General features: G+C 37.4%; 1 protein-coding gene across 10 annotated transcripts in view; it reads left to right on the top strand.

The window, feature by feature from the left end:
• The window catches only part of celsr1a (cadherin EGF LAG seven-pass G-type receptor 1a), a 140,268-nt gene that overhangs the window by 93,257 nt on the left and 31,953 nt on the right, over positions 1-15,058 (top strand). For all 10 annotated transcript variants that reach the window (XM_022671340.2, XM_022671339.2, XM_049473648.1 and 7 more), the window contains 6 exons: positions 1,041-1,198; positions 5,100-5,263; positions 5,823-5,948; positions 13,812-13,984; positions 14,100-14,285; positions 14,873-14,986. In XM_022671340.2, coding sequence (XP_022527061.2) covers positions 1,041-1,198; positions 5,100-5,263; positions 5,823-5,948; positions 13,812-13,984; positions 14,100-14,285; positions 14,873-14,986 — 921 coding nt within the window. The remainder of the gene's footprint in view (positions 1-1,040; positions 1,199-5,099; positions 5,264-5,822; positions 5,949-13,811; positions 13,985-14,099; positions 14,286-14,872; positions 14,987-15,058) is intronic.

Below are 15,058 nucleotides of genomic sequence, written 5' to 3'. Positions count from 1 at the left end.
GTTCTTCTGATCTGAACGCTGTTTGAAGTGTGATCTGTAATTCGGGTGTTAAACAGGCTGCCCGTATTTGCCCTCACGCGGGTGCTCGGAGTTTAGAAGCAGATATCAGTTCAGACCCAGACTCTACTGTAAACAGTCCCTGCTCACCTCAACTTTCATCTGTGTTTGTGTGTGTGTGTGTTACACATTTTAAGCATAGAAATTGTCGTTTATTTACATTTTTAAAACCACCTGTCTAATATTGTTGATAACTTGAAAGCACTTTTTTAATTTATTTTTTTAGTACACATATACAATACATGTCCAAAAGTTTCTGGATACCCCCTCTAATGAAGGCATTCAGCTACTGTAAGTTGCCCCTATTGCTGAGTAACACAAATGTGCAAAAGAACATAGCTTGTCTAGTTCCTGTAAAGAACTACTGCCAATAGAATAGGACTCCCTCAAGCTGAAATTTTGTGGGCTAGAGGGGTAAAATGCCTCCCAGCATTGAGCTGTGGAGCTCCAAAATCTATCTACAAAAGCCTTTGTGACAGTCAATTAAACAAAAGCAAGATAAACTTATTTTTATTAGAAAAATAATAAAAAAGGACAAAAAGGTGTCCCAATACTTTTGTCTGTATATCGTATACAGTGTACTTTCTGAAATCACTGTGAGAAAATAAAGTCTCAGTTTTCTTTGAAGCTTATGGTGAAATATTTGAGGGCATAAACGCCATCAGAACAGAAATGTTCAGCATTGATTAGATTAGGAGGCCTGTGTAATCTGATTAGGCAATCTGAGCATAATATCAGATATTAATACTCTTAGTGTTATTTCTGCAAGAATTTCAGAGCATTAGAACTGCTGACGTTATGTGAGGTGATTTTCATCCACTGATTTATTTTTTTCTTTCATAATTCTCTATTATGTATTTATATGATTATGTTTACCGTGTGCCTTATGCTTTACATTACAGGGGACTTTTTTGTGGGGTGAATTAATACTGATCATGTGATTTCTCTTTCTCTCTCTCTCTCCCTGTCTGTTTGTGCTGCAGCCGAACATCGGGCGGTTGGGGATCTCTCAGGGTCCGTCAGGGGAGAAGGTGGCAGTGGTGGCAGTGGATGACTGTGATATTGCCATGGCAGTGCGCTTCGGGAGCCAGGTTGGAAACTATTCCTGCGCTGCACAGGGAACACAGACCGGACAGAAAAAGTGAGCCTCTCTCTCTCTTTCTTTCCTTTTCTGTCTCTCACTTTCGCCCCTCTGTGATGCATTGATCAACAGTCAAATGTACACACACCCCTGCCCCTGACTTAAGTGGGATTAAGAAGCCAACATGTCCTAAAGGCTCCTAAAAATTGCTTCTTTATTTTTTCTTTGGCGCTACAATGCTATTTCAGCTAACAGATAATGTATCTCGGTAGTATCATTCCATCTTATACCATGTCAAGTTACTGCGTGATCTCAAATAAGGCTCATATAGAAGGTTAATGACACTGTGTCGACACACTGTTACAGCTCTGGAAAAAAAATAAAGAGACAACTTCAGTTTCGGAATCAGTTTCTCTAATTTTGCTGTTTAAATGCATATGTTTGAGTAAAATGAACATTGTTGTTTTATTTTAAAAACGTCATTTAGAGCAGTTTATTTGCAGAAAGTGAGAAATGGCTGAAATAGCAAAAAAAGATGCAGAGCTTTCAGACCTCAAATAATGCAAAAAAACAAGTACGTATATATTTAATGTTTTAGGAGTTCAGATATCAATATTTGGTGGAATAACTCTGATTTTAAACAGTTTTCATGCATCTTGGCAAGTTCTCCTCCACCAGTCTTACACACTGCTTTTGGATAACTTTATGCCACTCCTGGTGCAAAAATTCAATTTGGTAAAATCAAAGAAACTCAATTTTGAAATGGTCTCATTTTTTTTCAGAGCTGTATTTATTAACATAGATTTACTGTACACTATTTAGCAACGGCCTCTCTGGAGCACATAAGCATCATCATTGAAGTATATAGTACTATAGAGAGCTGTGTTTGAAATGATGGTGCCCCAAACAATACATTTGGGATGAGTTGGGGATGTGATAGGGTTGTGCCCATCCATTATTTTGACCTCACTAGTGATCAGGTCACTGGATGACGTCAAATTCAATTTTATCTGAATTTTTGTTCAATTTTATAAATAGCATACAGGTAGAGTATCAAAAATCAGTTTATTAGAGATTAAGGCAAATGGCGAGTGATGAACCATAACGCCAAATAGCTGTTATAATGGAAGTAGTATCCATTAGTTGTTAGCTACTTTCACCTCATTGCTCCAGTGCAACACTAATAATTGGATAATCAATTCAAGACGATAGATACCATCAGTCCAAGTTAAATATTCCGTACTACTTATTTTCAACTAGCCACACTTTGGATTGACTTACAGTGTGTCATCTGGCTAACTCTAAAATCCTGCTAATGTTATATTAAAGGACACTAATCTCCAAAGATTAGACCATCTTTTATTTGTTCTAATCTCCTTTTGTCTGCAAACATTTTAATGTCAAAGCTGCTTTCTGTTGTCACACACACACACACACACTTACAAACACTTACGAGCACAGAAAGCACTTTCTCTTCAATCTTATCTCAGGTTGCTAATTGCTTAAATATCTGTCTGCGCAGAATTAGACAGAGATTAACCTGTCAGGTGTGGCTGCCGTGCTAAAAAGCACTTCAAACGATTACAAATAAAAGAGTTAGAGTGTTAGAACCAGTGCCTCCAGTCGAGTAAGCCGTAACTTGTTCTGTTTAGGACAGTAGCATTCCACAAGTCATTCAAGCTCATATATACACACTTATTTTTAGTGTAGTAGTACTGTGAGAGGGAATAAAAAAATGCCAGCTTACTTGAACTTGATTTCTTCGTAAACTTCATTGCAGTGACTGATTACAGCCCATTTCGTAGAGTTAACCCACATTTTTTATTTTTTCAGTTCCGCATCTCGGATTGGTTAAAAATGCATCTTGAATTGAGGCTAAAAACTTTAGTAAATTAACAGCAGCTAAAAGTGATTAAATATTGTGTAAGAAATATATTGTGTAGTCCCCCTCAATTTGTTATGCTGCATATTACGTGGCATTGTTCATTTTGTGATGCCCCCAGACTTTTTTGAGGTTTTTGACATTGGGTCACTGAGCACCTGCTAGGATTTGAACCTATAATCTGTAATCTCTAATTGTATGAGCAGCAGTTAGACTGTAGGGCCACTCAAGCCTGGGTTGTATCGGCCCACCTCTAGTTTGAATCTAGGTCCAATTCTGGCTCAGATGCTCAGAGTGACATTTGTTCCAACACCACGTTTGCTGAGAATAATATGGGAACCACACCACACTGTATAAACCATATTTGGCCCAATTTCTCATAGCCAATGCTGAGTTTTCTTATGCGGTGATGCGGTCATACATCAGCTACAATAAGAAGCCCAGCATGCTGTCTGGGTACCTTTTCCTTGTTTCTTGAACACAGAAATGCACATGATTTCATAAATCTAGAGTGGAGTGACTGTCTAACTGCCTGCTTTTGAGGAAGCAGGAGATCATCAGTTAATAATCAGGAGTTTGAGAATAGGAAGGCCTTCTCTTGTGACAAGTGATAAATTCTAATATGAATATTATTCTTAAGCTAAACTTCTTACACAATACTTATTTTCAATTTCAAAAGTGCTTTAAATTCCACAATATCCTTGTAGGTTCCTCACTTAAAATTCCACCAAGAGACACAAAACATGTCTTGGCTGATTGAATGTATTTGGGCTAAACTGTGTAAACTTGATTTATTTTATATCAAATTAATCCTTTAAAGCGTGGAAAGTATGTCAGACTGACTTTAAGGACTTCACAGGCATCTTAGGACATAACGCATAAGCAGTCATGGGACTGGTCAGTGCATAGCACCCTAAGGTGGGCCTTATTTACTACAAATAAACTTTTTCCCACAACACCCTCGGACTGTGGAGCAGGTCAGAGTAAATCTGCTAAAGCCGCAGGATCGTTTGATGTGCAAGTTAGGCAGCTTGTGTGGTAAGAGGCTTGAGAGGGTGCGTGGTCATTATACAAAAAAAAGCCTGCGGCCTTAAGGACATGGCCAGGTCACTCAGTGACTCGAACTGTCCGGAATGAATGTAATGCATTTGCGCATTATTGTTATTAACATATTACTTTAATCAGAATAACGTAATTCACAGAGCTAGTGAGTATGAGTCTTACTGTAAAGAATTGAGTTATTAACTTTTATAAACTTTTTGGAATGCATTAATTAGAATCAGTGTTGTGGATTATAAGGTGGCCCCTTTTTAATCAGTGTTATGTTATTAGAAATAAACAAAAAGTATCAAAAGTGTCATTGCTTTTTCAGAACTAATACTTATTTTACTTATTTTTAAGTTTTCGTTTTTGATGATAAAGTATTTTTCAACTGTGAGTCTGATGTTCTAGGCCATATTCACAAATTGTAAAAATATATATATTAACATATATATATATTTATATCCCCTTAAAAAATACTACCACATGTGTAGTCACATGACCCCTCCCCATCCAGTCGACAAATGCAGCAGCTTCTAAAAAAACAGTTTAAGTATTCACGAATCACAGAATTAATATAGCAAATTGTATATAATTACTAATAGAGATTTTTCTCTGTACTGTTAGTGTCTATATAAGTAAAACAATGTCTTTAGGGTATCATGTCACAGTTTTTATGTTTTTTAAAGGATTTCCATTCACAATCACTTCAGTTTTATTTTATTTTATTCGATTTTATTTACTGAACTTGTGTCTTAACAAATTTATTTACAAGTTTTTTTTCACATTTTTCACAAATTCAATTGAATAAAAGAAACAAAGGTAAACACAAAATGAAAAAAATCTATATAAATAATTTATAATAAACTAAAAATACTAAATGAAAGCTGCAATACCACTGGCTGCAAATAAGCAAGAATAACATCTCAGGAAAGTTTTTTGGTGATGCTGAACTTTTTAGGAACCTTTTAATGCAGATTCTTCAGAAGTTTGTTGGGCCGTGATCTATGAACTGGTTTGATTGCTGTTTTTTCACAGGTCTCTGGACCTGACGGGGCCTCTGTTGCTGGGTGGAGTGCCCAACCTGCCGGAGGATTTCCCTGTGCGAAACCGAGACTTTGTGGGCTGCATGAGGAACCTGACCATCGACAGCAAGCCCATGGACATGGCCAACTTCATCGCCAACAACGGCACCACAGCAGGTCTGACTCTAAAACTTCTAGAGCTTTTTAAGCAAATAACTCAACCACATTAATAAGCTTTATAAGCTTTTTAACAGCTTAGGGTAGTTTTGTGGTGGTCAGTTTATATTACATAAGACTAATTAGTGGGTAATAAAGTGAATATAAGAGTTTAAAGGTTTAGTAAGGTTCATGATACATATTTAATATGAAATTCAACAAATGCACTAATTTTTGTGAGATGGTGTGCGGAGTAATGTAAATCTTCCACTGAGGGCTTTCACTTAAATCTCTGACCCATGGCAGGCACTTCATTTTGCTTTTGAACTGTTCGGTTGAACTGATTATGGTCATCAGTACCATAATCGTAAATTTCAGACATAGAGTCCAACAGAGAGTGACAAATGTTTTGTTTGTTGTTTTTGTCTATTGTCTATTGTTTCCTTGTGATTTATGCCCAGTGTGAATTGCCCCTGATGGAAAAATTGGATAAAAAAGTGGATTCAATTCAATTCAATTCAATTTAAACTTAGTATTGCTAGTTTAAAATGTGCTGTATATTTCTTTATTTTTGTTTCAGGCTGTCCAGCTAAAAGGGACTTCTGTAAAGAGGGCCTGTGTCAGCATGGAGGTCATTGTGAGAACAAGTGGAACACTTACTCCTGCGACTGTCCCGACGGCCGTGGAGGAAAGAACTGTGAACAAGGTGAGTGCACAGATATCTTTAGTGAGTTAAAAATCCTGACAATGACTGTAAAATGCACATACACCTATATATATATATATATATATGTGTATAGGCATTTTGTCATCTCTGAGGCTTACAGATATTTTGGCAGTATACTGTATGTGTCATAATGCATGTTTTAATTCTGAGGTTTCTTAAGGTGGAAAAGATGTGATGCAACAATACTGCTCCAATTAGCATAATGAACATTTTAATGCAACTTTTCTTGCTCTTACTTAAGCTCTCTTAAGTAATTAGTGATTTTGCTGCATACTGTGAGTGTTTTCATTAATCACAGTTCCAGACAGGGGTGGGCAATATTATATTTTCCTCTTCTTGCTATGAAGCATGTCGCAGTTCACAAACTAAATGACTACATGCTGCATCACAACAAGATACATTAATAAAATAATATTATTCATTGGGTTTTAGTGCAGTGCAGTTTGTGAAACATTAATTAAAATTCAAGTTTAAAAATTCATATTTACTTTATTTTTAAATATTTATTTATTCTTGTTATTTAAGTAAAATATTTATTATTTACACACTAATTTTACTTAAACTGGCAATATTTAAAAATAAAAATTTATTATTTTATTTAAGTAAATTAAATTTTATTCTATTCCCTTTTATTTTAATCCTTTAATATCTGTTTTAAATTGACTACAAATATATTTGTTTGTTCCAACCTATTTGCTCCTCCGAAACACGGAACATTGCAGTACTTGTAATTGTAATTTATCATGTTTTATGAAAATGTCATTAAGTATTATTATATTCTTTTATTTTTACACATATATATATATATATATATATATATATATAAACTAGTCCAGTTTAGATCAGGACTTTAAGTAATTGAATGAAAGTTTATTATTTTGTTCTAAATAGCATGTTTCTAAAACATTTAATAAAACCTGTAATATTGTTGATATACAAGGTTTCAAATATACAGATCTGTAAAAAAAATAAAAGACCACTTAATGATGGATTAAGAGAAAGATGGATGATTACAAGCCATCAAACCAAGCTGAACTGCTTGAATTTTTGCACCAGGAGTTGTATAAAGTTATCCAAAAGCAGTGTGTAAGACTGGTGGAGGAGAACATGCCAAGATGCATAAAAACTCTTGATTAAAAACCAGGGTTATTCCACCAAATATTGATTTATGAACTCTAATAACTTTATGAATATGAATTTGTTTTCTTTCATTATTTGAGATCTGAAAGCTCTGTGTCTTTGTTGTTATTTCAGTCATTTCATTGTTCATTTTACTCAAACATATGCCTATAAATAGTGAAAACAGATAAACTGATTCAGAAACTGAAGTGATATCTTATTTTTTTCCAGAGCTGTATATACTGCAAGCTGTATTGCAGTCTCAGTATGTTCTAATATAAACACACATACTAGCTTTTTATCAGTGCCATGCAGGCCTGCAGTGTGAGTGGCTGCCCTGCATTATACCTTCCTACATGTGCGAGTGCGTATGCCTGTTTGTTGCCTTACTGCCTTATTTTGATTCACTTGTTGATTACCAATGGAAGTGCAGGAAGCAGGCAGTAGCGTGTGTGTGTGTATGTGTGTATGTATGTGTGTGTGAGTGTGTTTCCTGTTAGGGAAATGTCTTCACTGATAGCAATCAGACAGGATCTGCTCTCATTTTCTGCTCCATATCCAACTCACGCGCTACTACAGACCCAATCTACAGACAGAAATGTCCCACTGGAGTGTCTGGGCCGGTGGTTTTGCCATGTCTGTGATGATACTATGTTCTCTTATCCTTTTCTCCCTCATAAAAGGCTTGGATTTCCTCCCTCAGAGCAAAAGCATGAGTCACTCTCACATGTCCTGTAGCACCTTGATGACTTACATGTCTTACACCGAGGTTCAGGGTTACAGGTTGAGGCTCACAGGACAAAAGGAAAAGCTGTTATGGTCGAGAATCTGCCTTCAGGCACTGTTCACATATAGGGGCGGGTTTAGAGATGGGGTGTTCAGTGTTAGAGCCCCCTGCAAGATGGGTTTTTTTATTGAATATACAGTATGTGGCAATAACACATTCTCCAAGCTAATACTAATGTTCAAACTTTTCTTTTCAACACTGATCTGATATTTTTTTCATGTTTAAAACCAGCTGAAATAGGCCTTTCTAAGATGAGATCTGAAATAAGACTAGAAACTCATGCTCAGAACACCCAAACACTCAACTACTCCACAGGAAGTGGCACACAGCTAATGTAATCACAGTGTGAGTGCCAGTATTTGTGCTATTTCAGGATTTCAGATTTGTTTGTTTGTGTTGTATCGACCTGTGGATTGTTTTACTCTCAAGTGTCTAATACAGCATTATCTATTGTTATTGGCCCCAGGACTTACTCGTCACTGTAGTTGACAAACAACAAATAATTGATAATCGAAGGTTAATTTCAAAATACTGAATTGGAAAAATACAATATACTAGTAAATCTTTAAACTTGAGCACTATTATTTCAAAAACAATGGATATCAAATAATTTACCATTAAGCTCTGTTTATTGTATATAAAAGCAGATAAAGCTGCATTTATTTGGTATTATACTACAGCTGCAATGTAATCGGCTGAGAGGCATTCTGTGAGTGCCCTTATCAGCCAGTAATGCACTGTAACTAAAGCTCTCCATGTATTACTCTGCCACATACAGATAACTTAGCAACAATGCAGCGCTTACAAGCCAAACAGCGCAGCTACAAACAGAGCAGCAATGGAACTATTTTAACTCGCAGAGTTTTTATAACCAAACAGATTATTTTTTCTCATCCTCTTTAACTCAAAATCTTTCAATAATCAGCGATAATGGAACTGTGATATAATCTCAATAATACACTCTAGGTTCATTCTATGACATTTAATATTGGCACTGCTGTGCTGATCTAAGACACTCGGCCGTACGTTACACGTTATAGTACTCCCTACAGAGGACTGTATTTAGTCCTGTTAAATGGAGGGATGAAGTGCTGCAAATTTTTAATTTGCCATATTTTTCGCGCTAAAAGGTGCATATAAAATCCTTTAATTTTTACCAAAATTGACAGTGTATAAATTTGTATAAATTTTACCAGCCAGGTTGTAAGGAGCAGTAAAGCCACTGTGCAAAAATACAGTGTTATACAGGAGTTTCAGTAAAGTTTCTCCAGCACTAAGCTTGGAATAGTATTAGCATTAGCCGCTAACTGCAGCGCTAGTTCTTTCGCCGTTCAGATATTGTACTGTAGTCTGCATGTTTACCATGTTAAAATAAGCTACGTGGGATGAACCACTAGCTGATATCGCCCTGGCTAACTGGAACACTCAGGCTTCCTCAGTGTAGCGCAGTCAGGTGGCATTTAATAGCGCTAAGCGCTGCTAACCACAAACCGTGGCTAGCGCTGCTGCTAATCGTGCTAAAATACTGGAAATCTAAGCTTACTGTAGATAAATGGCAGCACTTTACTCACCCAAATAAACATTTTTCAGGAGAGAAATCTGTGTAGATGAACATCCAGCGCTCGTTTGACCTTAAAATATATATATATATATATATTTTTTTTTTACAATTTTGTTTATTTTTGCTCACACAGATGTGCAAGTGCACACACACGCTCACACACAGCTTGTCAAATTCAGATGCCAATAGATTATAACTCTCAGGAGCACATTAACGTGAACCCATCGACACCATGCCTCATTTACTGCTGATTCATTGATAACTAAAGTTTTAATCATTATGATTATGATTTTGATAATTGTGTACAAATGAGCAATCATGACACCTTCCTGATGGCTGTGGTCGCATGCCTGTGGTCGGGACGAGATGACTAATCGCCAGCGAGTGTCAAAACATTGGCAGAGCAGGAGACCAGAGAGGATTCAGCCCTCTGGACTTCAGGCTCATGTGACCACATTCCCAACTGATTTGATGAACTGAGGTTTTGCTGTGTATAAAAGCAGCCCGTATCACTGCGGCCCTGAGGCAGAATCCAGTCTCTCACACATCACTCCTTTCACTCAGCTCAGATCAGACTCCGCTCCTCCGTCTGATTCTGACATGATAGTCAGATCTAATGAGGCAGGAAACTGAAGCGTCTGCCTTTCATACGGATCATAGCGATGGTGATAATAATGCAGATGTTGGATGTGTTCTGATTTGTATGGTGCTGCTGCATTCCTGCGCGGTGTGGTTAATCCTGCTGGAAGGCCTAAGCTGAGTCATAGCACTGAACCTGTAACAGTGTCTACACAAATTACCTAAAACACTGCTGTATATCCTGCGCTGATTGATTAATGGAGATGTGTGTATGTGTGTGTGTGTATCTGTTAAACCATCTTTAATGATGGTTTATCCACCGAGTCGCGCTGCAGCTTTGCGGTCAGGCGTTGTGTAAGGCTCGTGTAAGGCACTGTAGGGAGCAGTGAGAGCAAGCCTGGTCTCTTTCAGGTCCTCCTGCAGGTCTCTTTTGGGTCTGTTGAGTCTTGTAGGTTCTGATCCGTCAAGGTTGACGTAATCTGCTAGACTGTGGTGGGTAATGTGATTTTGTTGTGTTGTGATCAGTTTTGTTTTAACAATGCACTTTTGGAATTAGTGGAATAAAACACTTTTTTAATCAGTCATTCTGTATGCAAAAACCACTTCAGTTTCTGAAACAGTTTCTCTGTTTTTGATATTTATAGGTAAATGTTTGAGAAAAATGAACATTGTTGTTTTATTCTATAAACTACAGACAGAACATTTATTTGCATAAAATGAGAAATGGCTGAAATAACCAAAAAGATGCAGAGCTTTCAGACCTCAAATAATGCAAAGACAGGTTCGTATTCATAAAGTTTTAAGAGTTCCGAAATCTATATTTGGTGGAATACCCCTGGTTTTTAATCACAGTTTTCATGCATCTTGGCATGTTCTCCTCCACCAGTCTTATACACTGCTTTTGAATAACTTTATGCACACTCCTGGTGCAAAAAGCAGTGCAAATCAAGCTGTTTTCCTCTTGATACATTCCAAAGGTTTTTAATCTACTCAGTCTACCACAGTTTAGCTTCATCAGGAGCAGTATCAGGAGCATTTTAACATTTTAATTATTTTTTAATATTTTGAAACATTTTAACTGCTTTTTTAATGAGGCAGAGTCAATCAGAACAGAGCTATTTTTTCCTTTTATCTGTCTTAAAGCCACAGTAACACTTAACTCATAAAAGGATTTGGCGAATTTAGAAAATGGTTATATTATAACCATAAGCAAATTCTGCATAATATAATTCTGACAATATGATCACAAATGTACAATGTACGAAGGCTCAGGAACCACAAGAAAAAAAAATAGAAAATGGACCCTTTAAAATATATATGTAAGTGTTGTGCTATTATATTTGGCTTATGCCCAGCTACAAAAAACACTTTTTTTCATTTTTTTAACACATATTTGTCATTTTTGGCATTATAACAAATGAAAAGCAGCTAATTACAGCTTTCCAGTTCCAAAATTCCTGTGGTACTTTATCTGAAACAAGAGATTCAACAACGTGTAACGCTTGCATGCTTATAAGTCTCAGCATTGCAAACACAAGCCGGTCAACATCAACACGACTGCCGCTCGCTAAACAGCCAAAAATGTGCCAACACTCCCAGCTAGAGTTCCACGTTTTACCCCGGGACGGATACTCTATCTGTTGACTGGCAGAAGCGCAGAGGCGTAATAAATGGCCAGTCTATCTGAAGATGCTTTCGCTGGCGTTTGAGGTGAGCCACGGGTGGAAAAAACAAGGCCATCCTGTAACTAAATTAAACCACGGGGAAGAGAGCTATTTAAAGCATGCATCTCATCAGAGTGAAGCCTAGCAGCAGCGGGTTTGTTTAATTCCAGTTGGAGACGACTGCTCCAGCCAAGAAGCCTAGGGCTGGGCGATATGTAAAAAAACAAAGTTATATCACAATATTTTTAAATGCAGATTAAAAAATGCTTTTGTTTCTCAGAAAGCACATTTTATATGAAGTGTGACTGTTATGTGGAAGATTGAAGAGCCGGTATATACAAGAAATTATATTTCTTGTGCCTGGACTCTCCATACATTCCCTACAGTGCACTTTAAATTTGACGACGCTATTTTTACATGCATTTCTGGACAAGCTGAGAGCTACAGAACAATCACTGAAAATGAAAGTAGCATGTGGACTGAGGCATTAGAGTACTATTCCAGGAGTTGACACAAATATGACTTGATTAAAGCAGCGTTACGCTTAAGTGTTGTCATGTCCACTTCACCAAAGATACACAGTTCAGTTAGCAGCATGCCAAACCCAGATATGTGACAAAGATGCTGTTCTGTCTGTTACAGTGATTCTGAAACATACATTTTAGAGTTAAAGTGCTGCATACTGTTGCATGGCATTACCATACATAGAGAGGAAGTAAAAGTACTGGATTCTTTCCACCTCTGCTGACTATACCTATGACATGCTCAGATCAAGGCCTGATGCAATGTAATATATTGTGATAATGACATCACACTCACATCGCTCACCCATAACATGATTCTTTGTATGTGTAATCATCTTGTTGTGTTTGGGATGCAGTAAGATGAGACTAGATCTTGGGAATGTTGCCAGATATGCCAGAGAGTTGATTTTCTGTTTCTCAGGTAATAACAGTCTGTATGCATCAATAGAAAAATGTACCCGGGGGGGGATGAATGATCTGGAGCTTTCACACTCCGATTCAGTCCAGGAAAAGCTGCCTCTTCAGGCATGATAAGTTTGTACTGGATTGTACTGACGGCGCTGCCGAGTTGGTGGCCTCGGCTCTGAGGTGTTTTCAGTGTTATAATTATGTTTATAGTGTCTGGAGTGTGTTTTTGTAGGAATTGTACCCTTAACACATACCTGATTTGCACCTGCCGATGAAGTGTGAAGCTCTTCTGCCATTTTATTATCAGCATACCTCAATATCTGTGGAGTGATTTGCATCACTTTTTTTATAGAAAACTGTTATTTTTACTCTGAGTGGCTTGAGAATGGTGAGCCAAAACCTTATCAAAGTCTTACTGCTTCTCCATCAGCAGCCAAAGTCAGAGAGAGCACAGTTTGTAGGGTAGATAATGCTCTTTCCGCTTATCACTTCTATTTTGGATCTGGTTGGCACAGTCATCTGCTGGCTGATGTACTGTATCAGATCTGTGGATCTGGCGCTTTCCTCCAAGTGCGTTGGCTGCGTAGTGTTGCTAAATTGGCATCAGCTTGAAAAGAGGAAGTTAATTACTTTACATGTATTGGATGTTACTTGTGCTCGTCCTCGCCTTTTATGTTTTTTCAGTCCTTTGCGTTATGCACACTCGCCGTAGTCAGACGCCCATCATGCTATCATTTTACAGTATACAGCTCTGAAAAAAATAAGAAATCACTTAAAAATTGTCAGTTTCTTTAATTTTACCCAATTGAAAACCTTTGGAATATAATCAAGCGGAAGATGGATCATCACAAGCCATCAAACCAAGCTAAATGCTTGAATTTTTGCATCAGGAGTGGCATGTATAACTGGTGGAGAAGAACATGCCATCATTTCATCCATTTCTCATTTTCTGCAAATAAATGCTCTAATGTCAATATTTTTATTTGTAATTTGGGAAAAATGTTTTTTGTAGTTTATAGAATAAAACAATGTTCATTTTACTCAAACATAAAACTATAAATAGCAAAATCAGAGAAAATAAATCAGGGAAACTGATGGACTGTTAGTGTCTGTTAGCATTTTTAACTAAACTAGTTCTTAAATCACTGTTTGTTTGGGTAATAAAATAAACTGATATTTAATGTGATCTCTCTCCCACAGTGATGTCCTCACCGCAGTACTTCGACGGCCATGCCATGGTGTCCTGGACCGATTTTGAACTCACGGTAGCTGTGCCCTGGTACATAGGCCTGATGTTCCGCACCAGACAGAGCAGCAGCACGGCTATCCTCCTGCAGGCCAATGCCGGCCCAACCTCACAGATCAACCTGCTGGTCAGTTCGGGGGTTTTGTAACAGTGTTGCATTTTGTGATATCTTTTTTTAAGATCCTCTTTTTTCCGTTATGAGGCTTCCCATTCAGTCTTTCTCCTTCCTGTTTTATGTGTAGCTTGTGAACAGGCAAGTGCGGATGGAGGTGAAGCTGGGAGAGCAGCGTGTTGCTCTGCTGGAGTTTGCGGAGATCAGAGTGAATGATGGAGAGTGGCACCATCTCCTCGTGGAGATCACCAGCAGCAAGGAGGGCAAAGACACCAAATACATGGCCCAGGTGTCTCTGGACTATGACATGTTTAAGGTACAGGAGTTAAAAAGAAGTTTGAGGGGTGTAAAGCTCAGAGCAACATTTTTTTTATTTTTAGGAATTCTTAAATGTCATCTAGGTCAAATGTTTTAATATTTCAACAAACAATAAACAAAAAAACAATATAATGGAAAGTAGTGAACAAAAGTAATACTCCAAGATTTTTGGATTGCTGTGTTTTTGAAGTGGAGCTTATTTATTTATTTTTTTTGGCAAAAGGAACAAAACTTTTGCAACCCACCACACCATGTCACATCCCATGACCCTCAGCTCCACTTCTCAGAAGTGGTTTGTCCATCCAGCTCAAAGCAGAAGCCATCTCAGCTAAGGGATCCCAAAGAGAGTTCCCTGGCTGATAGCAAGATTAATGAACCCACACTATTAATATTATAAGACCATTATGACGTTTATTAGTAGTAATAATTAAATACATTATGTGTAAACCATTTCTAACCATTTTTTCCTTTAATTTCTTTTTATTCTTTATCAGTGAAAAATCAGAGATTAATTTGCAACAGTTCAATCTAATAATGTTGAATGGTAAATGTTTTAATCTATTGAATGCTGTGTGTGAATCGCAGAGGTCAGTTGAGATCGGGAACGAGCTGCCTGGACTGAAGGTCAAGAGTTTGTTTATTGGAGGTCTTCAGGGAGACAACAATGCTGTTCTGCAAGGCTTCCAGGGCTGCATACAAGTGAGTTCCAGTCACATATGCTTATGTATTGTATTTATCGTACTGGACATATAACATATTGTTACTTACTAT

The sequence above is a fragment of the Astyanax mexicanus genome, chromosome 2 (genome assembly GCF_023375975.1).
Source record: "Astyanax mexicanus isolate ESR-SI-001 chromosome 2, AstMex3_surface, whole genome shotgun sequence".
NCBI lineage: Eukaryota > Metazoa > Chordata > Actinopteri > Characiformes > Acestrorhamphidae > Astyanax > Astyanax mexicanus.
Note: the sequence above shows the minus strand (reverse complement) of the source record. Positions and strands in the feature narration are given on the sequence as shown.